At 41.6% G+C, this 27424-nt stretch overlaps 1 protein-coding gene across 3 annotated transcripts in view; it reads right to left on the reverse strand.

The window, feature by feature from the left end:
• Positions 1-27000, reverse strand: part of ece2b (endothelin converting enzyme 2b) — a 73459-nt gene extending 46459 nt beyond the window's left edge. The window contains exon 1 of one of the 3 annotated variants that reach the window (XM_006637833.3): positions 26353-27000. In XM_006637833.3, coding sequence (XP_006637896.2) covers positions 26353-26385 — 33 coding nt within the window. In that variant the 5' untranslated portion in view covers positions 26386-27000. Of the gene's footprint in view, positions 1-10713; positions 10972-25479; positions 25499-26352 lie in introns of those variants that run through there. The other 2 variants (XM_015361406.2, XM_015361405.2) reach the window with 2 other exon arrangements.
• Between the last annotated feature and the right edge of the window lie 424 nt (positions 27001-27424).

The raw sequence follows: 27424 nt of genomic DNA on the forward strand, positions 1-27424 counted from the left end.
CCTTGCTGTCAAAGCCAATAACCCATTTTCATTTCCAGCAGCTGGATTTGGATTAATTAGCTACTAGCACCCAAACTAGATGGTCTCAACAGCCTCCTCTCATCTATTACGTGTGTAATGTTGTTATGGATTCAAAACCCACAAAAATAGAAGTGCTCCTGGTGCCTCCTGAGACACTGTTCAATACAGCCAGGAGCTGTAGATGCTACTAACACCCTTATCACATGAAACTGACTCCACAGCTCTCACCACTCTTAATAAAATACTCAATGGCCCTTTATTTCTTTACAATTGTGTAGAAAACATGGTATAATGCCATGTGACACTGTGTAATGAGGAAACATATCTGTCACCAGAGAGTGAATGATGATCAGTTTTCTGTGCTGACAAAGGAGCATTTGAGGCACATGGATGAATACTTCTCATGCTGAAAAATGTCAGTTTACAAACATGCCTTCTTTTTCATGCATATGCATGTAGTTTTAAGTCAATAAGCAGAGCTATCATTGGGTACTGACTGCCAATACAGTATAATGGTGATTGCTGCTGAAAGCCAGGCAATCAAATCTATCAATCTCTTCTCTGCCTCTCCCCTCATCCCTGTCCCTTCCACTCACACTTCCCCCAGGGTTTCTCAACTCTGCACTTCAGCAAGTTTCTATGTATTTTTAAGGTACTGTATGACCATCGCTTCAGCTGGCAGAAGAGCTAAATTGATAAGGGTATCAAATTAAGGTTTAACCAGATAAAACTATTCCTTCTCCACAGCCTTTGAGTGTCGATATTTTACAGAGATCTAAAACACTATCCCATCATTTCTGATGGTAATTTCATGGAAACTGAAATAATTTAATATCATGACCCTTTATTTGTTTTTTTTCTAATTTGAAACAGGTATTTTGGATACCTCAGGGACTGGTTACCTCCACTATCAGACTGAAGGAACTGATCAGCTTTAGTTTTAAATACTGAAGAATTCTGAGGGAACACATGGAGTCAAACTCCTCAGAGGTATTAACAGCCCACTGTACTGATTCAGGCTCCAGCGCCACACAAGTACCTTATGACACAAAGGAAAATTACATTACAGACCGAAAATCGGAGGAGGGGGAACTTTCTTCACATTTGTTGGTGACTGAAACAGACTATTCAGTCATGGTTGTTGAGGCTTATTCCATCAGGAAATAACAGAATGCAGCTCTTGAGTTAGTGAGTTACTGAGAAACAAATTAGGAAAATAATTAGTCCTGCTAATTGTGGCCTTTTCCTATTTTCTCACATATTTTTACACTCTATTCAAACATCTCATCCCACCCTACCTGTTTTCCCCCTCTAGTTTAAATGGCTCAGTAGTTTCTCTTCTCTCCCTGATCTGCTGCGTGTCTGAGGTGCTGAAGTCAAACAGGCAGCTCTCACTAATGCGGGGGTTGCTCTTCAGCTGAGGATGATGTGTGACCCTACCTGCTTGTGAAGATCTGTAAAGATGCAAGGAATTCCAGTTTAACACTTCTTGTTTCAAGTATGAAACATCTGCCTCAGCGGTAATAGCACACATTGTCCTAAGAAAGCAACACATTTTTTTTATTCTCATTCTCACAAAATGTGCTTCAGGAACTGAGCCCCCAGACTCAAAGTACCACCTGCCAGACGGAAGCAGAGAAGAGCCAGTTCCCTCAGAAACAGAAACTCCAGGCTAATTCTCTCAAAGGTGCCTGTAAAGCTGTGACTTTTCACTTCCTCAAACCAAGGATTCTTGTTACTCAGATAAGGGAGCAGAGAGGCAGAAGTAAGAGGCGATGTCAGAGAAAGTTTCGTGTCTAAAAATGGATGCCACTTCACACAAGCCAAAGGACCCTCTGTTACATATGGAAAAGAGGTACTCTGTGACATTTTTGCCAGACCATCAATCCCAGCATTTCATGGCTACAGAAATAATCAAAACAAAAGAATTTCTTTCAGGATAGTTTTCTAACTTATTTACCAACAACTTTTTAATTTCCTGTAAAATTAAAATGACAAGCCATAGAAGCAGGATAGAAGTTCTTATATAGTAAATATAGAATTATTAAGTTCCCAGAAGGTCTCAGGCTTGTCATTTCAGTGGATGCCTAGTAGAGAGACCTAGGCAATTAATCTCAGCTCTGTCCAGGGCTGTTCCGAGGCAACTGGGTGTTCCTAGCCGATACTGATCTGCACTTCCTCACTCTTCCCATGTGAGTTCAGGGGTCATCGCTGTGGGTCGAGATGGAGATAGAGATACAGCTAGTGATTCCCATCTGAGAGGGTGTATAATAAAAATATTGAGAATTACACATCTTACAAAAGAAAGGAGAATGACTTAGCTTGTCAAGACGTCCACAAGGAACAGTGTTTTATGTTAATGTGAGGTCAGAGAATCATTGAGCCATCACAATCAAAACATGGGATCATTGAAAGTGTTTTTTTAATTACCTTCCTTATGTTGCTTTATTCTGGAATTTTTCTCTGGACTTTATGAAAAGTGCCTGAATCTCATAACAAGCTTTGCAGCTCTTTGTAAATAATCAAATTCTTCCAGCCACTCTGGAGAGCTCACTAAACTGAGGAGTCCTTTGGCTGTAGCCGAGACAGCAGCATACACCCTGTGCCATGTGATCCCATGCTCCCAAATTAAAACAATCTGTTCTGTACAATTGCTAAGAAAATGCCTGATTGGCTCAACATGGGGTCAGCAGCTGTATTCAAACCAATAGGGTCACAGCGACATGACAGTAAGGGGTCAGCAGGTTAGCAGAGTTCAAAACGATCTCAGCATGAGGGTGGCTGACTCTTCCCTAGGAAACAACATAACTAGGGCAGCAGGACCGATTATTAAAGAATTTCAAGAATTCATTGGGTTCTAAGGAAAACACCACTATTGTATAACTAAACTGGAAAAGAACACCAAAAACAGAAAAACAAATAATTAGTTCAGAAACCGTGAAAAGACAAACCAAGTATGAAACAGCTGGCAGTGCAACTTGAACACCCTTGAGGTGTCAAGGGGTGAAGGGGTGGATGCAAGGGGGATTCAGTTTTAGGCAGGATCTTAAGTCGTTCCTAACTTTGCATTATCTGTTAATAAAACCAGCACATACTGCTAAGAGTCTTAAAGAAGATGAGAAATGTTTCAGTCATCTGTCTTCTTTAGTACGAAAACTGAGGTACAAATGTTCACTACACGCTGCTCATATTCCAAGAAAACTAGAACCAATGTTAGCTGCTACTCCTAGCAAGGATATTAATCTTCATTATTGGGCTATTCATTGATTTTTACTGTATTAATCCATCAATTATAAACAGAAGCCCCCCCCCCCACCCATAGGTACCAGCTCTATGGGTGCTGTGTGTGCTCATGTGAACACATAGAATCGCTGAAACAGACACTCTCAAATACACATCCATAAGATCAAATACACAGATGGAGGCTGGCTGAAAACAGTTGACAGGCTCACTTACACATATTCAAAATGAGCGGGAGGGGCAGAGAGACAGACAATCATGACATAATCACACACTCATCCACACACCTGAACACACACTCCTCTCTCTCCCTGTGCTGTGCCTGGCAGAACCCCATTGGAGTCTGAGCAGCGGTGGGACCTGAGCTCCAACTGGGAATAAAACTCTTCCAACAAGCCTGACCTGACTGTTTCAGGCCCTGGCAGAAGATGAAATGATTACGTTAATCCCAACACAGGAACCACTACTATGTGCTCAGAGATTTAATAATATTAAACATTATATTAGTTTTAAGGTTAGAATGAGGGTTATGTGGAATAATGGAATATTCTGCAGTGGTGCTTCAGTGACTCTCACCTAGGCATGTATAGGAGATGGGCAGAGTGGGGACTTCCCACTGGGGAAAAGTGGGGTAGGCAGTGAAGGAGAGATCAGATACAGTAAGAAGAGAATCACATTTGGCTGCAGATGGGATCGATAGCTAAGGAGCTTCATGGGAGAGAGTATGATTTTCCAGACAGTGAAAGCATCAGAGCAGAAACTGTGGAATGTAATCGTCTGAAATGATTTCCTGCTGCACTGATGCTTGTGTTTTGATGGAAGCTGCTTTTTCAGGAGACATGTCTACTGGAGAGCAGCCTGGGGCCAGCCCTGTCACACTCAGCCACAGGTGGCTACTTGCAAAACCCTCTCAATCCTATCACATTGCTGTGCTATATAAATGATTACAATATAATGCAAGAAAATAAATTGCCAGATGGATTTATGTATATACCATGAAGCTCTCACACTGAGAAACCCATGAATACTATATTCAAAAGAGTTGAGTTGCTGCCTCCAGAGCTCTAGAGTCTTCAGTTTGGAGTGCCTGTGAAATTTTCTTCTGTTTGTTCAAATCTTTTTTCTACAGGTGCACTGGTTTCTTACCATCTCCCAAAGAGATGCAACTTCATTTTGATTACTCTAAAATATGCTTTTTTTCATGGAGATTTAATTATATTTCAATTTGAGGGTTTGTTCAACCAGGGCAAGCTATATATGGAGAAGAAGAATCAGAAAAACATGTTGGCAAAAATGACCTTCTGTCATCTGTGACCATTCTGATCTGTGCAGTAAAACAAGACGACTGAGATTTGTGAGTGTTATGCACTGCATTACAAATCAGCTACAAAAGAGTGCCTTCAGAAAGAGAGGCTTTAATTTAAAGAGCCTGGGGCTTCAGACGTCCAAATGCCAAGTGGACATAGAGAAAGGCAGCTACTGAGGGGCTCTTTATGGTGAAAGGGTTTGTTCTGTACACAGCACTCACTGGTCACACAGTGTCTAATACTAACTACTCCTCAGTACATATACTGTAGGACAGACCTTCCAGGGCGATGCTTTATTCTTTGTATTTTGACCCTCGCCAACTCTCACTAATTAAAAATAATACTGTAATAAGCATATGCACGCATGTTTACTTACACACACACTTGAATTCCTGTTTGTAGAAACCTGTGTACTCCTATTTTAAAATATCAAAGACCCAGTTTTATTATCCTATTCCCCACTGATAACAGCATTGAAAAACAATTAGCTGCCCTTAAATTCCCACTACACCCCACCACTTGCTCTGCCTATGCTGACAGACATCTCTGTTGGAGGCCAGACTGACACACCTGTTTTCCTGCTCACGTGAGTTCAATTCACACTCACTTACATTCTTGTCCACGTCGATTTGAAACAGCACAATCACTTATCTTCTTTCCCACGCACTAACATGCGCAACAGCACAGAGGAAGCTTCGTTACAAAGGCACCATTGACAAATGGCATGCAGGAAAAACGGCAGCAGTAGTGACTGGAATACTTAACACTGGGCGCAGGATATGGCTCAACAGGAACGAGTTTTCTCTGTGATGACATGGGCCTGGAGCTGACCCCACCAACACAATAGGTCACCAGCATCTAGGAACACTATGACAGACAGGCTGACGCCAGGGCTTGATGCTTTGGAGCGGTTAATTCACAAAGTGTCACTGAACAAGAGACTTGTGTATGCTTAATTGCTCAAAAAAAGACCATTTTCCCATCTAAAGTACATAACATAAAATACATATAATTATTTCTGACGCTTTGCTGTTGGTATGGTTGTTATCAGCACTGCACCTTTCTGAGTAAATCTGAGTATATTAGAGTTTTGGAGCCCCATTCCAAAAGAAAAAAGAATGTAAGAAGACTGAACTGCAGATGCAAATAATTGGAAAGCACAACATATGTCAACCTTGGTAACAAAGTTTTAGGTAAAATTCTACAGATATATGTCACAACCGATTCGTTCTTTTTTAAACTCCGAAATTGCTGTTGTCTTTTACATGGTTAGGGTAGTTGCAAAAATTTGGATCACAATCCTCCCACTGATTCTTAGTGGATTCATGAGCCTAAATACCTGTGCAACTCTGGAGAAGGGCTATGAGCAGAGAGGAGATCAGAAGAAGCTCGTGGCTGAAATCCAGGATGGAACAGGAAACACAGATGACCCTCAGTGACACAGATGAGGGGGATGAAGGAAAAGCAGGAAGTTGTAAAGATGCAAGGGGAGCAGCAGGGTGAGGTAATAAAACAGCAGCCCAGTGCAAAAAGTAGGACCCTTTACCCCAAGGCACCCCTGATACACTTACACACTGATTTACACTCATCTGTTTCCTGTGGCAATAATGACATTGTGGGGCTCTTCGTGCCACATGGCATCATTTTGCAGTGGCTTTTTGTAGCTCACTTTTGGAATAAAAATTCAAATGGTCCCATATGGAAGAGTACTATAACAGTTATAAGACACACTCTCCCTAGTTTTGGATTATATCCACCCCCTGATTCTGTTGTCCAGCTGCCCCAGAATCATGGGCTATTTAAAGCACCTTGAAGTGGAACGACATCACTGTGGCTCTACAGAACTAGTACTTCACTGCAGCCTCTCAGTGCCCCCTGTGCAGGGCTTACGGGACGTCACCACCTGCTCTTCACCTGAAGAAGTTCATATGAGTTTATTTAAATGATTATTACTCTTGACCAAATAAGACTCCACACAGAGGAGCAGAGTTAAGGAAGTTTCTGTGAACCAGTTCCAAAGGTGTTTACTAAGCCAGTAGTGTGGAAGAAGCTAATCATCATGGCCAAGACCAGCACTCACAAATCCATAAGAAGCTCAGTGTCCTGTACTGTGGCCTGTGTAAAATCTGAGGTGAAACCATGAAGACACCATTTTAATCCAATCGGGAAGTGACCTTAAAGTCTTTGCTTCCATTCAGCTGAAAAAAGGTATGAAGCTAAATACTGTTTTTTGTTTAACATTTGTCCTGGTTTTTAACTTCCTGGCTATCATTTCAAGTGGTCTCAAAAGCCACTTGAGTTTCCTGAGTGGCTCAGGCTGTAAAAAATCTCACACAAATGCAGGTTGGGTGCAACCTATAACTGCAGGTTCAAGCCTGGCTCTGACACGAGGTGACTGGCCCCCAAGTGGCAGCACACAACTCACTGAGTGTGGCCAAGAGAAGGAGGAGATTAGTCAGCCTGGGCTGTCTTGGTTGTCAGTGACACAGTGACCCATGCAGCCTCCCAGACACTTCCAAGCATGTGATACTATTAGTGAGAGACACATATTTCTTTCCAGCTGGTGCCTGATAGACACATATTTCTTTCCAATTGGTGTTGAGCCTTAGGTATGGGTCTGTTGCCTATGATGCACCAAAGATATCTGTCTTGAAGGGGGCGGGATGGAAGCAACTGCCTGCAATTTCTCATTCTCCTCCTAATACAGCTGTTGGGTTCTTAACTTTGAGCCAAGACGTGAAACATGCACACAATCAGCTATTCCAAATCAGGTGTGCAAAACAAAACTATTTGTGGATCCTAAATTAAAAACAGATCAGCTGGAAACGGCCCAACTGCAACAAACCAAAATGCCAAACCTCTTTGTAAGACTTTTCCAGTTAGTAAAACTCAAACTTGTATTTACCTTGTACGGTGTATTTTAATATTGTCATGCAGTTCAATGTTCTGATCTTTTTGTTCAATATTTTAGTCAGTAAAGTTTATTGAATGCTGTTTTGGGGTGTGTTATTGGGGTATAGTAACAGTAGTGGAAATAGCAGTGGTGAAAGAAGTAGTACTCCAAGAAAAATGCTTCAGAGGATTAATTGTTTAGCCTCCTCCCTCAAGAGGAAAAGTTTAATTTGTTTTTCATCAGGCAAACTGAAGAATAGGGAGGGTGCATTCCCGTAAGAGTCTAATACAGATTGTATCCTGTTGTGCTGGTGAAAGTTATTTTCTGTGGGGACTTCTTGATTCAGAGCAGGTTTTTGCAGAACGGTAAGGATTTGTGGAGTCTGATTCCCATTACACAGCCAGACTCCCACTTCTCCTACTTGAAACACCACAGAACTTCTTCTCCACTTATCACGGTTCCAGAAAATCTATGCAGTGTTGTTGTGCCATGCCTTTCCTGTCCCCATACAATATATTTACTCCATTGTTTCAATGCTTGTGCCTTGCTGTGGTTTACACCATGAGGGTACAAACTTTACCTTATTCCATTAGTTGCCATGGTAAATGTCCATATGGACTGCAAGCATTATTGGTGTTGTAATACAGGTTCAGTACCAGTCTCTGAATTTTCATTAACAATGCACTAATTTCTGGAACTCCTCTTGCTACAGGAGGTCATTCTTGCTTTCTGCCATAAGACTGTACAACACATCCATTTCGTGTCTGGGCAATAGGCAACATTGACATTGACCTGTTTTTGGACTAAGCAGTAAACTCTCTGCTTACATCTGGCTTTTCCCATTTATAACTGTTTTTTGTGCAATATATTTATATTTGTATTTGTAATGTGCAATACAACTTTTTGTGTACTGTTCTGTTTTGTTCTTTGTATATTCTGGACTGTGAGCAACTCTTCTTAGTGCACTTCTCACTGACTGTACTGATTGTATTGTATTGTATCATTGTATTGTATTGTATTATTGTATCATTTCGTTACACTGTTGCTGTGTTGACTGTGTTAAGCTGCTGTTGCACTGCAATTTCCCTCACGGAATCAATATAGTATCTATCTATCTAAGGGGTTATCCGAACAAAGCTATGAAGCCCTGAGGAAGTGGAAATGAAATAAGCTGTTTCCTCAAAATCACAAAGTCAATGTGTCAAAAAGATCCCCATTCTTTAGAGGACTTGGAGGCATGCAAAGTGGACAAAATAAGACCCCCCCCCCCCCAAAACACACCCCTATTTTTGATGAAGTTGTGCCGACACTGTTTTGGGGCTAATGCTCTATCTCCATCTCTAGAGATCCAGTGTCAGCAGAAAAAACAATCCAGCCTGTGTCTGGTCATCTTTATAATTTTATACTCACAAACCCTGGGACTACATTGGTAATGTGAACAATAATTAGTTCACATAACATACAGTAAGTACAGATGTGTATATACAGAATATATATATACACCACCTGAGTCATAACCTATAAACCCAATTATGTTATTTTACAATTTACTAGGCATACTATTGTTACATATATACTCCCCTAATAAAATCTCTTATATATTTAATTTCACATCATTAGAGTTTGTGGTATATTAAGAAATGAGATACGTTAAAAAACCCAGATGAGTTGCTCATGCAAATTATGTCTTGACAAGAAATTCTAACTATCACTTTCTAGGACAAATGAGAGGTCAATAGATACAGAATAGGTATTTCGATACATATTACGCTTAAGAAGATAGCAAATACCATTGGCGTTTATATATAATGCTTTGCAAAACTACTCAGACATTTGCAGTTTCCACATTTTGTTGCTTTAAACTCTGCCCCCTGAAGTCAAGATACTTTAAAATAGCTTTAAAATGTCATAATTAATGTATGGTTAATCTTCACAACCTACTCCATGCATTCAAAGCAAAAAAAAAAGTACAGATGATATGAAATATATTAAGTTATTATATGAAAGAAGATGCAACTACATACATATTCCAATCCATTGCTGTCACATTGTTAAAATGATTTAGATAGTTTTTTACATAATTACCTTAATGAGTCACACAAATAGTTCTGCAGCCTCCATTTTCACTAATAGTGGTTCTCATGAATAAAAACACCTTTCTCTGAGGCTCTTTGGTAAAGTAGGCAATCTGAAACAAAGACTCAATCAAGAAGAGTAAAGAACTTTCAAAGCAAGTCAGGCATAAAGGCAGTGAAAAGCACAGATCAAGAAAAAGATGCAAAATATCTCTGAATAGCCCAGTGAGCCCAGTCTGTTCAATCAGCAGGAATTGGAAGGTGCATCATACAACCCAGGTACTGCCTATCCCACACTCCCTCCAGGCTGAGCTGCCAGGCCAGGAGCAAAGTGGTGTGGGGTGCCACTGTGAGGCCAACAACGACTCTGAAACATCTAGAGTTCAATGGTTGAGATGGGAAAAAATGTGCATCAGTCAACATTGTGACCTATATTACTCTTAGAAATCTTCAGTGTGAGCATTCAGTTTTTGACAAAAATATTAGGTGAACATAAGACCATAAGACGCACAGTACAATATTTAGTATATAAATGATGATCTCTGCTAAAGTCAGTCAGTTTGAAGGTAAGATTATAGGACCCTGTTTCTTGCAAACATGAAAAGGTCATACATGTGTGATCAAGAGAAACAAAAAAAATGTTGCTTATGACTCCTTTAAATCTACTTTTCAGGGCTCACCATTATGAAATAATTAATATGTAGAATCCAGCTCAAGAAATATCTTAAAAGAGTAGGTCAGATATAAATGTATCATTTTAAGAACCTTGAAAAAGCCAGCATGCCCCTGGAGACTGGAGCTGAGAAGCATAAGAAAACTGAACCTTCACCTCTCTCAGTTTACAATCAACACCTACTAGGCTGACAGTGGCCCCACATCTGCACATGGCTGAAGGGGAGCACAACCCACAAGTCATACAGTGAGAAGGCAGAAACACCGTGAGGAGCAATCACAAAAAAAAAGGACATCTCGAGTCTCTGAGACATGACTGGGTCTGCAAATCCCAGAAAACGGGAATCTCCAGCTGTCAACATCTGCTTACAAGACCGTAACCTTAAACCTTGTGCCCGTTACAGGAGCTGGTGTTCTGGTTCCCTGAACATGTCTCTCTAGGGAGTCCCGCAATTCAGAGAGACGGACAGAAAGACAGGCAGGAGACAAGCAGCTGGGATCTTACCTTGAAACGAAATCGGTTCTCTGTAAGGAAACTCCAGGGGAGACTGAGAGAAAGGCTCCACTCTCGCTCTCCGGGTGCGCTGCCGTCTCTTAATGACTATAAACACCGCGCACACAGCACTTCAAGACAGGAGAGAGAGGGAGGGAGCGAGAGCAGGCAGCCAGCACTCAGAGGGGCTCTGATAAACCACATTGTTGTTGAGGAAGAAAGCAAGGGAGGTGGCGTGTGAGGGGGAGCACAGAGAGGGCAGGGTGGGGGCGGGGGGATGCAGACAGGAAGAAAGAGAGGGAAAGAGAAAGGAAGAGACAGGGAGAAAGAGGAAGAGAAGAGAAAACAGAAAAAGAAGCAGAAACAGAGAATGGTGAACGGGTGGTGGGGGGCTGTAAACATTTTTGGCAAGGCTGCGTTATTTTCTTTTGAGGGGATAATAAAGAACAGAAAGTTCTGAAAGAGAAAGAGGAAATGCCCGGCCCTCTTCCCAGTTCCTGAGCACACTCTTCTGATGAGGGGAGAGAGAGATGGGGGTTGGGGGTGCTCAGCAGTAACTGTGTCTAACTGTTTCTGGATTACGCATTGTGCACTGAGACATTCACACAGCGCCCCCCACAGGACAATGCAGCCACTGTACAGCACCACCGTGCCAATCCCGGACAGCACATGCCCCGCATCTTCTCCTGTGACCCCATAACGGCAAGCCCAAATCATGCTCTGGTCATACAGGCTTATCAGTGTTCACCCACCACCATCAGTCATCCTCTGTTCCAAGTAATCAGCCGAACCAGTGCAAATGAACCAGAGCTTAGTCTCAGCACTCGCTCATATCAATCAGTTCATCACTCAGCTGGAGGAGGGGGGACTCTCATAGCAATCTGAAAATTCACTTTAGGATAAGGACACAGTTAATACCATGTACCGCTACAGAGAAAAGTGTAAACAGTACGTTTCATGAAATTAAAATAACCGCAATCCAGGACAAATGCTGGCTCACACAAACACAGTGTGGGCTCTAGAGATAGTCCTTCTCATACTGTTAGTGCCGTGCTAGAATACTGATGAGAGCACACTTTACAGTTTATAACACTATCTTTCTGTGTTTAATGCACTGGGAGGTTCATGTCACAGACTAGGCCATTTTCCACAAGTCACTGAGTCATCCCAGTGTCGCCAGCATCAATCACCACACTGCCATGTCTTTTATGCTGCACATGTACAAATATTCCACAGAACCAAGGAATCCGATCATCCTTAGCTCTGCTGTCAGACAACATCAGCTGACGTCAATTTCCAAATGTCTCTGACAAAGTGTCAAGTCAAAAGAGAGTCTTTCATCTCAGGAAGAGCTAAAACATGCTTATATTTCTAAATTGTTTGAAACTGCCCCAAGAATGTGAATTTTGGAAACAATCAAATCAGATTAAGTCATTTGGGGATCCTATTAAGTGACTAAAGGTATGTGCTTCTTATATATTATTATATATGCTTATAGGTCAATATAAGCCCTTCAAGTTAAATCTGTCCAGTTTAGTCTCCCAGGTGATAATGTGCCAGAAAATCCTCCATGGTTTACAGTAATAAATAATGATAATCCACAGAATGAATGCTTTAGAATAGATCACAAAAATGTTGTAGTATTGCAGCACTACCTTTTCCCCACATATGTATGTTCTATAGTGCAATGCACCCCATATAAACATTGTAAAATACAAGTATTGTGTTTTACTTTGCAAAAAAATTATTCTTCCAGTGGTCCCAGGATGTGTTTATGACACTGCTCATGGAGATTGTGTTTGGCAGGAGCTCTCTGGCGCTGACAAGTGTTGCCACACACATCTCCCTTGTGAAGACTATATCACAAAGTCTGTTGTGAACTAGCGCACACATTCAGACAACAGCAGAGACACCAGGAGAAAGGAAGGAAGGGAGAGATCAGGCTGTTCAGGCTGAGATGAGAGAGAAGCCCATCTCAAAGAGGGAAATGTTCTTGTCATCAGTCTTCCTCAGTGAGGTGTATTTTCCAACATACCATTGAACAAATGACTACTGCTACACAGCCCAGTGAAATGCAACACTTAGACACAGCAGATGTACTGTAACACTAATGTAACACTGACACACTGCAAAGCAAATTGCGAAACTGCTACACACACTAACACACACCAGAACCACCTACAACTGGCACACAAATAATGTTGCCCACAGAGGGTTGCACATTACAAAATACTCATTATCTGCCACACATCTTTTCAAAACTAACTTATCAACCTTAGAAAGCCCACTGAAACACCCTGCTGCATTGCCAAACACAATGACTCAATGATACTCAACAACCATGAAACAAACACTGCCAGCCCTAAGTCTTTCTGAAGGAAAGAATAAACAAGAATTTACCTTTTTACTAATCAGCTGAAAGCTATGACAGCCACTACGTTATTATTTAACGTTAGGAAACAGTCTTGAGCTGCAATCCCTGTGCTGAAGCAGCGAAGCAGATCGACTACCTTCCCCATCCCTCCCTCTTCTCAACAGACTCAACTGAATAAGCATGGAAATGAGAGAAGGGAGAGAAGGGAAGGCAGTAAGACTGGGTGAGAGAAAGAGAAAGATTGAGGGAGAAAGAAACAGATTGCAGAAGAGAGAGGGAGGCAGAAAAAATAAGGAAAATGAAAGTGGAGGGAAAGCGAGTGAGAAAGAATGTGATGGGGGGGGGCAGAACTGAACGTTGAACCTTCTGGGAAAAGGTTACCACAGTTAATCATGGTATTCCCACAGTTAGTCCAAGTTTTAACCAGTTTACCAGGTTAAAAGGCTAATACTGTGCCTATAGTCATCCCTTATTGAAACATGCATTATTCCTTGCTTTGCTGTGGTTTCCTACTATTCGTGTCAAACTCTCCTTTGTCTTCACCCTGGGCTTTCCCACTTTTCAAAAAGACTGCCTGCAGGGTCTAGTTTCACAACTGGTTTAGCTATCAGGGATGATTGCTTGGAGCGCAAGCTGATCCCTACAGTCCAGATGTCTCTAGTTTGTGCCAGGCGATGTCTGTGACCACGATTCCAAAAGCAACAATGAGGAGTTGTGGATGGACTGGACTGGGTTAAGGTTTGTTTGATTTGCTTGGTGAGCACTGGGAGTTGGTGGGCAGACAGAGCTCCACTTCCTGGGGCCACTGAAGGCACCAGAAAGCTGACATCATGACAAACTTAAACAGGTGGGCATGTGGGAGGAGAGCAGACTTCATCAACAAGTAGACACCAACCAGAAATAATGGGTGTTCCCAAAAGTAAACCCAAACAAGAGTTGAAGGCATCATTTCTGAAAGGGGGAAATAAGCAACAAGTCCTTCTGCTGCTAAATAATAAAGCAAAAATATTTTACATGAACCGTACAACACACAAAGACCAGTCCGCTATCATGAGAGGCACTGACCCAACCCCATTATTCCTCCTGCTCCAGTGCAGGTTAGGGCACGCAGTGGGATTCCCATGGTTGGCTCATTGTTGCATGTCGACACTCCAGATTTCAGAACATAACTAGCCCGTTTGGTACTTAGTGGCTAAATAATCGAAGGCTCTCGCCCATCTGTGTCTTGAAAGAAGCCGGGGTGTCAGTTTCAACAATGCGACAGAGCAATCTTGCAGACACTCACAAATGCCTGGAGTTTTTAACTTGATTTGCAAATAAACAGCAAACACAGACGAGTCTCCAAAGCAAAAAAAAAAGTGAAAAAAAGATTTTCTGTTATTCTAGCTGTCCAAAATTAAAATGTGGAGACCACATTTATACGATGTGGGGTGGGTGTCAGAACTAATGTAACTCAGGGGATTATGTAGAACTGGTGTACTAATTTAACAGCTTGCCTTTTTTGGAAGTAAAGCAGCAGACAATCATGCTAGGACCCCTTGTATAAAATGTATTTACTCACCTGGGAGTCTTTACTCAAGCTAGTACACATTTGGATGAAAAAATCAATTTGGATGAAAACATCTGTTCAAAAAAATTACATCAATGATTAATGACTGTATTTAAAGAAGCAGTGTTTAATGGACGCAAACAAATTGGTGCCTAATACTGTTGCATATGAAGCGTTCAAACACTGGTGTCTGGGATTATTGTATGCCTCACCTGCAGCAGAATAGGACCTAGGTGCTTTATCAGGCATGTCCCTGTCAGGGACTGTGACACTGCCCATCACGAGGCCCCGACTGCAGGGCACTGTGAAGTCCGGAGGCCTGACACTGCACACTGGGCAGCAAATGAATGTGTTAGTGTTTTGAAGAGGACGGCAATCCCTGCGCATTCACATTCATCTGTAATGAGGTGTTATGTAAGGAGGGGGGGGGGGGGGGCTCTTCTAAATGGTTGCTTCCCTGTGCTGTCAGGAGGACAGAGAGAAGGGGGTTACTGAGACATGCGGCAGAGATCTGGATCCATACCATCCCACCTCCGCAGAACCTGCTACCAGCCTCCCAGCAGCTGCCTTCAGTGACACACAGTCGCATTCTCAAGAGCTTTTTTATTTATTAAAGTGTGAAAGTAAGGGCTGCTAATGACTTCCATCCACACTGCAAAGAAGGACTAGCTAGGAAAACATGGAAAACTGCAAATAAAAAAGGAAACGATTCATAGCAAACCCACAGACTACCTAGTGTGAAATTCCCTTCTAAATGATTTTTATGGATTACAATTACCACAGGATACCACGCCAAAGCCTCCATCACAGATTCTGCAAACAAGTTGTATAACAGCCTTCTGAAACTTCGTGTGAAGCACAAAACTTGTGGTGAGAGTACACAGAGAGAATGTGGTAATCAAGGGATTACTGCACACCCACCACTCAAGGCATGGTGCTGGTAGAATGCCAGTCCATCACACACAAAAGCACACTGGGACAATTTAGACATTTCATTCAGCCTGAGTAGAACATTTAAATTCCACACAAATGGTGCCACAGTTCAGAATTGAACCCAAAACCAAGAGCTATGACATACCACCATGCCACCCTTATATTGTTGTAATTCTGCATATATATATAAATGTTGGGGAATTACAATAATTTTCAATTCATTTGTATACATACAGTACATTGCAGCGTATGCTAATATAAGAAAATTCCCTTTACTAAGTAATTATTTTGAATCTTATTTTTTGTAAGCATGCAGGTTTTGCAAATATTTTTCACTTATCATGTCACTTATTCACTTATTATATTGTGATGTATATTTATGTAACTGTTCACCTCCAATAATGGCTTCTGCCCCAGACAGTATGAATAACTTAATATGGCAATGACATTCTCATGGGTCTGACATGGACACAGGGCTCTCACACATGAACAGTGAGAAAATCTCATAATGACACAGAACTCTCTCATGCATGTAAATTCAGAGCACTCTAAAAACCTAATTAGAAACCTAATGCGGGAAATGACATACCAATATTCTTTTCAAAGCAACACTTCTATAATGATTTTCACTGCATAATTCCTAAAAGGAATACAAACATTTTGCAGTTGAAGGAGAAATAATAGGTTCTGTACAAACCACCAAATTCCTGAGATAATGTCCCATTTGCTCTCCAGACTAAAAAGCCTTAGCTCATCCCCATCCTCCAAGTAACAAACTCATTTTTTTTCAGAAGCTGAATGCAACTGATATTACGCAACACACATAATATCACCATGTCATGAACCGCTGATTGTGTGGGAGGCGGCAAAATAATCACACAGCTGAATGTTTAAAGGAAAAACAAGAAGCAAGAAACAAGACATAATTTCAATTAAATATCATGACAATGAGATGATATTGATGATGTCAGTGATATTGCATTTCACCCCCACAGTTTATGTAACAACTGAAGCAACAAAAAAAGGCTTGGGAGGGATAACAACAGCCGAGAACAATCAGCCTCAGCTGTTGGTAATTCTTAATCAATCCTGACCTCATTTCTTCACCTAAACATTATAAATATGATTTTAACATCCCTCCTCCAACCCATCTCCACCTCTGCAGCTGCCCCTTAGTCACTCCTCATTCCGCATGGGGATCCCAGCCTCCTCATCCTATGGCCAGGAGGTTATCCCTCAGCCAGCACACAATAAACCTTTTAATACACCTAATTCTTGGGTTCTTGTCATTTTTGGTGAAGGTGGTACTTATGCATTTAAGACTTTCACAAGACAGTCTGAATGTTCAACACTGGGCAAATGAATAAGTAAACACATACAGTATATACAGTACAAATAATTTCAAACCCTCAGACAAGGATGCATTTTATGGATGGAAGCAGTTAATCACACATATGCTCCTACACGTTTTATCTGAACATCAGCTAGTGGGGCAGGTGTCTCTCCACAAACCAGAGCCCCAGCTCACTGAATCTCCACAGGAGTGCCCTGGAAGAGGCAGTTGGTGGACAGGTTTCACCAGATCCCAGACCAGTGCTCATGGGATATCTCCACTGCAGGTTGCCTGCACTGTATGTGGGCCAGTGCCACCACCATCTACAAAACAGCTGCAGGGATATTCTATCACTATCCCCCCTACCTCTCTTACTGTTCTTGTCCTCTTACCTTTTCTTCTCTGTCTCCTCTTTCTCTATCTTTTACCCATCTCCCTCTATCACTCTCCTGCAGTATTTCTTGTTCTTTCTCCCTATAACTTACACTCCACCTTTACCATTTTCTCCTTGCCCTCCTGCTGTCCTCTCTTTTCCACTATACCATTTCTCTGCCCGACTTCCTCTTCCTACATCATTCTAACTCTTCCCGCCCCCTCCATCATTTTCCAAGTTTGAAAGCAGGCCGCAGCGGAGGAGACCCTGTTGTGCGGTGGGGTTGAGCTGCGTAGAGGCAGCCTGCTCTCTCAATCCTCAGCAGAAAGACTTGAGAGCCCAGTCTGCTGACTACACGCGCGGCTTGTGTTTGGTTGAACAACGCTGCATTTTCACGCTCTGCTTTCTCCTTTCGAAAGAATCTCCGCAGTGCGCAGTTGGCAGAATGCTAAATAATAAGGGCAGTAAAATTCCTATCAACAAAAGCACCCAATAACAAAAGCTTTTGTGCAAAACTGTTCAGGTATTCTGTTTGTAAGAGGAACGTCACTGCACTTGCAAGAGCACAGAGAAAGCTGAACAAAGTCCCTGTCAGTCAAACACATACACAGTCAAGGGCCAGGGTCTGTAGCTGTGGTCACACAGATCTGTAGTACTTTCTGAATGGCTTCCTATGACCCGATGTTTGGAAGTTAACATTTTAACTTGACCTCTTCTCATTGACCATATGTAGGTCAGGTTGCCAGGTCTGCAAAACTACAAAATAATTACCTAAATTTTGATTCCCTGTCTGCATATATAAGGCAGATATCTTCAGCACAATACTATTTCAATAACTGAGGTGATAGTGCTGTTCAAGGCTGAGAATGAGTTAACCCAGTGAGTTTGAGTAGCAAGGGCAGAACAACACCATCTTCTCCTTCAACACCACCAAGCCTCAGCTTTCCATGGCTGGTCTTGAGGAAGCAAAGTGTAGCAAAGATCTGTGCAACATAATTCCATCATGCATACAAAAGGAACAACTTGCATCTGTATCTTATTTCTGTACTGCACACTGCCTCAGTGTTATATCTCATTGCTCTATAAAACAATATTCTTCCATCCAATTCCAGATAAACCTTAAATAAAATGTATCTTCTAAACCTAAAATGTAGCTTCCACTCTTGGTAATAACATATGTAATAACATATCCTTATTCTACTTATATTTCAGCATACAGGTTTGGCAGCAGATCCTCAGGTAGGTAGTACTGTACTGGCACTGCACTGTCTTTCAATAGGTGAGTGTTGTATGCAGTTTATCCTCTTCTCCACTTGTATATAATTCAAAATCCAAGGCGGCATAGTTAATTGTTTAAGAAATGTTTAACTCCATTAAAATCACGCTTGTCTTAAATGAGTACCCATGTTAACCAGCATTTTGTGTTAGCTGTGTTAGCAGATGTTTAGTGATTTTCAAAATATTCTCTTCGCCAACCCTCCTCTGTCTCTAATCACTCTTGAATTCTGCCTACCTACTCTAGGAATCTCTTGGCAGCTCTGTATCATGTCTAGAAAAAAACTCCAAAAAGAACGCCAAGGACAGGGAAAAACCTCAAGTAAATTTACCAGAACAGTACAGTATGTGATAGTTTTAAATGCAGGAAAATACTTGTCATGCTGAGGAATGTCAAAAGAAACAGGGCCTGACAGCAGGTCTGTCCAGTCAGGACTGAACCAGGTCCTGTCTGGTGTTCTTGGAGAAATTGGAGGACCCAGCAAAATCCCAAACCAATGTGTGGACCATGCAAACTCCACACAAACAAGTGCCTGAGGTTAATATAAAACTCTGTGAGAACTCTGAGGCAGTAACACCATCCATCACATCCATCATGACGCCACACTACAAGATTTTCAAATCCTGAAATGGATTGGCAAAGTCAACTGAACAGTCTGCTTCAAAACTCACAGTGAAACAATTGGAAACACAGAGGGTGTAGCTCTTAAGACTAAAAAGAGGAGGTATGACTTGTAGGTAAAGGATTGTGGGGGTCAGACATAAGCTCTCCAGTCACATCATTGAAGGTGATTCCTTGTAATCATTCATAAAACATTCAAGAAATGGCCTTTAAAGTCCTCAGATCAATTAAGCAACTAATAGGCAGACAAACAGGGTAGGGAAAGTGGCCTCTCTTGTTTTAACATTTCTCACATACCATGTGGTCTATGAAATACAGTAAATTCTTTGGTTGATTTTTATCACCCACATCCCCAAATGGGTGACAAAGCAGTAACTGCCAAAGATGTCAGAGGGCACAAAGCACCCAAAGAGCTCCCTGTATTTTTTAAAAGCTCACTCACCTCAGAGAAGCACAAATCACCTAAATAGCAAAAGCACAATTAATGAGTGAAGATATGTTGAAAATTAAGTGAAATAGATCTACAGTGAGAAAGGCTGAATGTTTGCTAAAAGAAGAATTACAAGTATGTTTCTGCAGCGTGTAGCAAGATGTGAGAGTGACACATGTTTCTACACACTGAAGAAACATACATGTAATTACTTGGTCTTTACAATCCTTCAAAAAGCTATTTTGCATACATAGACAATTCTAAACATTTAGAGCTGGAATGCAATCAGATCACATCTAATATCACATACAGTACAAAAGAAAACGATCTAAAAACAGAAATGCAATCTGCAGCCATTAGAATGAGCGACTGTTTATTCTAAATGTAAACTTTTGTTTATTGAATTTGTCAGGACAAACAGTAATCTGATCTTATCAAAATTTCCGTTTTTTACATCAGCACAAATACACGACAGAAAAACAGGCAGGGGCTTCAAAGATACCCAACCCGCAAATTCCCTCCCCCCCGTAGGTTGAACTCTACTGTACACAAGGGCAGTAACCGGAGATCACTGACTCAGTCCGAGCTCTCTTTGAAATCCCCTAGCAACGGGACACTATCAGCCAATTGCTGCTGGGATTGGGCGGGTTCGATGTTGGTCAGGGTTTCATCGGCTTACAGATGTGTCAACAGTGACCCCTGTTAGCACTCAGGCTTCACTGCTGTCATCTGTGGTGATGTCAGTGTGAGCTGCAGGAGTCCTCTGTCCCCTTCCTTAGCTTTGGCCTGCCTTCAGTAAGATGAACCTTCTGTTGTGGTGTTTTGAGGCATTGGCTCTGATCAAAGGATAATTAGACACAGTGCATTCTGACGGTAGCAAAATAGCACAAACTGTTTCTGAATCATCCTGAAATCATGTCACAAACATGATGACATTAGAAGCACACATATTTTAAAATATTTACATGGATTAAGGTAGATGAAAACAAGATTAGGACAAATTAGAGGCCAGAAGCAGGTCATTTATATTTTTATCCCTTTTAATTTGTACAATTAAAGCAGCTTGTCTGTATGAGACTTGTCTTTACTCCAGGTAGCTCTGACTGACTATTGCAAAACAACAGCCAAACCTGAACATAAGCTGATAAGTAGTTATAGGCGTGGGATTCTTCCTCAGCACTGAGCAGCAGTACTGTATGCTCCTGTTTGTGGATGAGTGTTATGTACAGTATGTAATTTACTGTATGCTGAGGAATACAGTTGCAGTTAAATAGAATGACCACTAGAGGCTTGGACACTTTCTGGTGTTTTCATTCTCACTTGGATTCATTCAATTGTAATTAGTGGGAATGTAACACAAGGGAGTTCAAAGTGGTTCCCCTCTCTTACAGATGGGAGAATCCAAAAGATGTGGCACTTGTTTGTAGTATCTCAAGTTACAATAATAATAATAATTGTACATAGCACATTTGATAAAAGTAGCTTCTCAAAGTGCTTTACAGGAAAAGTAAAAAATAGTTTTTTTTAGGATAGGAGATATCAAAATTAACACAATAATCACAAGGGATTAGAAATGCAGTACAAGGTGCAAGGAGCAGACACAGACACCAGTTAAATCAAAGACTTTCTGCAGAAGAAGGTTTTGAGACTGGATTTTGAATGTGCTCAGGACAGCTGACTATCTGATATCCTAGGGGATAGAATTCCAGAACTTTGGGGCCTCTGTCACCCACAGAGCGTCAACAAGCTTTGAAGACAAACAAAGACCAGAATTGGAAAGACAAAGTTTGAGACGTAGAAAGTAAGACGATAATAAGTCATATACATACTGAAGTACTAAACCATGTAGTGTTTATAGGTGAGCATAAGGATTTTGAAGTCAACATGAAATCTGATAGGAAGCCAGTGTAAGGACTCCAGGATGGGAGTAATGTGATCACTTGCATGTGACCAGTCAGGATTCTGGCTGCCAAGTTTAGGACATACTGAAGTTTGTTCAGTGTGGATTTAGATACCCCAGTGGGAAGGGCATTGCAATAGTCAGTTCTAGTGGGAAACTATGCTATGAAGCTAAGAAATCTGTTTTTAAGCTCTTTGGCTACAAGAAATGCTCAGAGTCTGGACCTAGAGATGTGTTTTTGTTGTGGATAAATACATTGGGCGAACCACACACATTTGTCTATCCTGGGAGCAATAAGTTTGCCCCAGGCACAGCTTACCTTTAAGTACTGTTCTCTTTCTAGGAGGAAAGAATTAAGTGGAACAGAAGAATGTAGGTGTAGACTCTGGGACTTGACTTGGCTTCAAATGTAGGATGAAAACGTTTCAGACCATGTACTGATAGAATTTCTACCTATCTACAACCAGACTGTCTTACACATTGGTGGTATTTGTGGGATTCTAGCGCCCACCCTAAACCCTTTTTATCTGAGACGTAGAAGTCATACTTTGCCTCAGAAGCATTTCATTTGGCTGTAGGCATTCTTACCTTTTACATCTGTAGACTTTAGGAGACATCATAAAAGCTTTCATACAAGCTTTAGAGGCACAGCAAGAAACAGAAAAGACACTGCAGGAACACCCTCAGGCCGAGCAGGAATCTACGTTTACTAACCTCAACCTATTAAAAGGACAACAAACTGTTCAAAAGGAGACTAAAAGTGTGCAGACATATTATTTCAAAGCACACTGAGACTGCCAACATGGTTCTGCATCTAATTGTTAAATTACCTAACAGTCCTGATGCCAATTTAGTAGTCCCAGTGACTGTGTAGAGTAAATTAACAAATAGTGATGATAAAGCAACAGAAGCTTATCTCTTATTTTGATTTAATTTGAGACAATAGCAGAGCATCACAAGTGGCTGATGACCAGTGAATTGTGATTAGTGACACCACACACTAGGCTTCCCTGCACAAAAATATTAATCCGGGGTGTATGCATGATCACAAATCTTTGATGTAATATACCTTGCCTGCAAAATGTTACAGCCACAACTAAACACTGCTGCAAAAGACTCTAAGAATGTAAAAATGTAATATGACATTTTGTAAACAATGAAATTGGAAATTGTGAATTCTCACATGGGTTTTGAGCTTCTCTGTGGAGAGCTGAGGTAAGCCTGAGGTCCGTTTCACTTCAGTCTAGTGCAGCCCGAAGTTCAACCTTTGCAAAGTCAGTTTTGAAGTAGTGCTAAATTAGTCTAAAACCTGCTGAACGTAATATTTGGTTCTTTATATGTCACCCTTCACAACAAGTTGCTATACAGTGCTTTATAGACATTCTTACATTTTCAATAAAGATGCAGAAGACCACTGGGTACAGAGGAGGAAAAAACAGCCCGACTAGAGAAAATAAATCTCTCAGGGTCCAAGGCCCAGTGCTTGCCTTCACACCAGGCAATGAATCTTGTGATAAATGCAGGGCTGTAATATTTTAACGAGAACAGGATCAACTGGTCCTTAAATTTACATTGGTGTCGGGAGTGTTTCACACGTGGAAGTCACACAGCCATGCCAAAAGAGACCGGGAACTTCCAGAGCATACAGAATGGAATAGGAAGGGTCTCTGATCAGGTGTTTTGCATCAGAGGAGTGGGGGCACATCTTTGCCAAATGAAACCAGGGAGGGGCAATTGTGGAGCCTATTGATTCCAAATTACCACAAAGAGGGGCAATCGCAGAGGCTCTGGACTGTACTTTAATCAAGCTGGAGGAACTTGTCACCCACCCTGACCTTCCCAATAATAGCAAATGATCTTCCTCTTTACTGTACTGTCGCTGACCGAAATGTTTTGTGGTGCCAACTTTCACTAAGAAGTGCCACCAAGAAGAAGAAATTGAATTTTTGCAGCGTTTAACTGGACCCATCTCAGGGTTCATGCACCCATTATTATAAATAAGTAATAGGTTTATTCCATGCTGAAACGAGAAGAAAGACAACACAATGTTTCGGCTGTGAAGCCTTCTTCAGGTTTTCTTCTCTTTTCAGCATGGAATAAACCTATTACTTGTTCCTTTGCAGCCTACGCATGCTGACGCAGCTACCCCATCTGAACTACTTCAACCATTATTTTGAAATTGTAATGCATTAGAATAGCCCTCTCGCCCTTCGCAGCATGGCTGTCACTGTTTTCACAGTATTGATACAATATTGATGGCAGAGCTGCAAGCCGATTGACCCACAGCAAACTTTAGCCCAAGCGGTTCTATTAGCGAATGAAACACTGACTGCAGCCACATGAGGATGTTCATTTTATCGCTCAGTGAAAAGTTCCCCTTGCTCTTTCTGGAGGGGATGCTTGAATAGTGTCCAAGGAGCCCGGTTTGACCTCCACTGCAACTCAGCAAGAACCCTGGTCCCTCTAGAATATTAGTCTCCTGTTCCCCACAGGCACCATATGGGACATAATCGGGTTATTAATTATGCCTTTTAAACAGATAATGAAGATAAAAGCAAACACCCTCAGTCTAGATGTACTAATTGATTTACAACACATTCAGGGTTGTTAATTAGCACAAACAACACTGTACTTGGCTATGGCTTATTAATAATCACATTAATTGCTTTTTATTTCTATCAGATGCAAAGCAGATTATAAAACTCTTCTCCTACTCTCCATGCAAGTAAATGCAAAATAATCACCTGAAAGGGAAAAATCCACAAATCGGAGCTCTCCACCTCAATTCTAGACTATCCATGTCTGATCTGTTGTGAGCTGTGTCAATGCATTCAGAGGGAACAGACACTGAGCACTTTCTGAGGCTCCTCTCCGTTTCTCACTATCTCCCCCTCTCTCTCACACACATACTGTTACTCTGGGATCTCAAGGAAACAGATAATATACATTAGTCTGAAAACCAGTTCATCTGGGAGGTTTGACCTGCCAGTGAGGGTGATAAAGGAGAAATTACACAGGGCTTTCTACACAGTAAAAAGGAGGCTCTATAATACAACCCCCCTGCAGTCCGCAGACTATTAAGACCTGTAATTCAACTATAACCACCTTATTACCTTAATTCTCAATACTGCCCCACCCCATCCCAATGCATTTTCCACGAACATTTCATACATATCATTATGTACAAGTATGCACACAAGGAAACTAAACCAATAATATCCAACATTAGCCCTGAAAAAATGGCACAGAACCCACTTCAGCATCCCAAGGCACAACATTTTAGGAGCACCCAAGAGAGATCACTTGAAAACAGTTGACAGAAGTCAATTCTGTTAAAATCTACAAAAGTGTTAAAACTGCTTTGACGTGTCTCGTGTTAACAAAACTCCGTTCTCTCGGCATATATTGAATTTAGGTAAAAATACTAATATTCCGGTTAGAACTGAAATGGTGTTGATAACAAACTCAGGATTGTTAAAACCACACATTGCGGGGTGAAATTTTTTCCACTACGGTCAGCGCTCTCGTTTTTCTGCATTGACAGTAGGACTTAAGAGGAAACCACGCTGGAAACAAGGATGAACGGGATCCTCTTGGACTACTGTGCTCGCAGCAGACGAACGGCCAAGCTGGACCGAAGGCCTTCTCTGGCTTATAATGTGTCTTCCGATTAAGACTAGGGCTGCGGGTGCTCACCGTGAAAAAGCACCGTCGGTCGGACCGACTGAATGCAGAAAAGAAGGCAGACGGCTTAGACTAATGACAGTAAAGCGAAAAAGCGCGAGTACGTCCCGGTAAGATCTTCGCAGAAACACCCTTTATCTCAGTTTAAAAATAAAAGGACTGTGTAGTTGGTTTACGTTAACAATTTTTTTTTCTGAAAACGTTATATTCCGCACTCCCCTCATAAATAATCAGGGTAATGAAGGCAGGGACCGTTCTCTTCAAACCTCCGTAACCTAACGGGAAGAAAAGCGAAATCTTCTCACCTCAATGAATGAAACGTACTGCTGTTTCTCCTGAACTGTAACAAATCATTTTTATAATGCAGTCGTCCATGCGCCCACTTGAACGTTTCTGTAGAAATGTACTGCGTGCATACTAAATGTAGCCAGGTGCACTACACAGCCAAAGAAAATACAATTAATGTATTACAACGGATTGAATCGCATTCAGTTGTCATCAACTGGGTATAATCAGTATTTCATTAAAAAATCTGCTGAATAAGATGATAATGTAGCAAATGTTTTTCATCAGTTCTGTATCATTACTATTAACTAGTTCTTATGCTACGTTACCACTTGCTACTCCTATTTCTACCACAAAATATATAGTAGCAATAGCAAACTAACTAGCAAACAGATGAAGGGTTGCGGTTTATACGATATTTGTTTTTAATTGATATCGCAAAAGTTTAACAATTTCTCACAGGGTGAATTAAGAATTAAAAGTAAACCCAACTCAAAAGCGCAACACGTTCCTACTCGCACTTGCTGCGGCAGGCACCAACATAAATTCGCATTTCCACAACGTACGGGAATACTGGGTTTCCCTCTAACTTGAACATTATAACTCCTTTCCCAGCGCAATTAAAAAAAACAAACAAGAAAATCTTTGCATCTCTGTGTTTATCTGCAGAAGAAGAAGATGAAGAAGACGAAGAGAACACAGCGGACTCTACACAGCTAACTATGGTAATACAGCGCTGACATATTGAAAGGCGGAGAACACCCGAGTCACAGGCAGAGAGACGGAGCAGGAGCGACAGGTTCTGCTTGTTCCGCAGCACCTTGGGCGTCTCGCAGCCTTACCATTTCTGCGAGACAGGAAGAGATCAAAATGACCCAAACGTCGCCACTTACATTGTTCCGCAGGTCTTGCAGAGCCACGCTCATCGTGCACACGGGAGCAGCATGGGCGAGCAGAGCGCCACGGGAGTCTACCTCTGCTGCGGGTGATGGTGGAGCGGAGACACTCCGCGGGCTCGCTTTGCCATCTCGCTTTAAAAGATACTGCACGGGCTGCTGGAAACCGCCGTCAAGCAGGAGGCAGCTATTTTTTTTAAAAATGACATTTAATAACGGCGATTGCTGTTCTCACGGCTGTCTTTTCACGTATGACAGTAGCTAACGTCCTCTTCAAAAAGCTGCGCGCGTGTAGGGAGGGGGGTAATGATAAATCACATTTGATTCGTTATAATTACCATTGTTTCCCATTGGCAGAAATCTGCCAGATTCGTCTGTCATTTATTTTCTCTCTCTCTTTGTGGTCAAAACTGGCAAAAATCTACCACCGCTGCAGATCGCGGTAGAGATACATAATATTGATCCTTGCCCTCCCAATCCTCTCTCTTACACACATACTCTCTCATCTAGCCTGTTACTATGACAGAAAAAAAAAACATATATTGTAGCTACGAGACGATTGCCTACCAGGGGCATCAGGTGTGGTCTTAGGGGCGCATTAGCAATTTCGATCAGTGTAGCTACAGACCGTGTCGTTTGATTGGCTGTGTGCGTTGAGGTCCGTGCGCGCATTACAGTACTGGAGACAAGCTGGTAAAAACAGCGTCTGCAGCACGCAGTACCCCATGTGCGCTGCTATTGTGGGGTATGGTTTACAGCGCTGGTGTTGCTCTTGTTGCTTACTATTATTACATTTATTCATTTTAAATTTAAAACAACAGCATTAGTTATATGATGGCTAGAATCGGGGGAACCCTTGACAGACGGAGATAGGCTACACCGTTGAAACCTGTTTTTTTTAACAAAAGGCTGGATGAGATCACCTACTACCAACCTAAGCAACACGCTGGACCAAATGTTTTCCTCTGGTTTGTTGAATATCTTACACCTCTTGTGCAGGTGTATAGACCACACAATACTGAGCACAAAACAGAGCAGGCACAAAAGTGTCTGGTAGCTTGTCATGTGT

Source organism: Lepisosteus oculatus, chromosome 13 (assembly GCF_040954835.1).
Source record: "Lepisosteus oculatus isolate fLepOcu1 chromosome 13, fLepOcu1.hap2, whole genome shotgun sequence".
In the NCBI taxonomy this organism is placed as follows: Eukaryota; Metazoa; Chordata; class Actinopteri; order Semionotiformes; family Lepisosteidae; genus Lepisosteus; species Lepisosteus oculatus.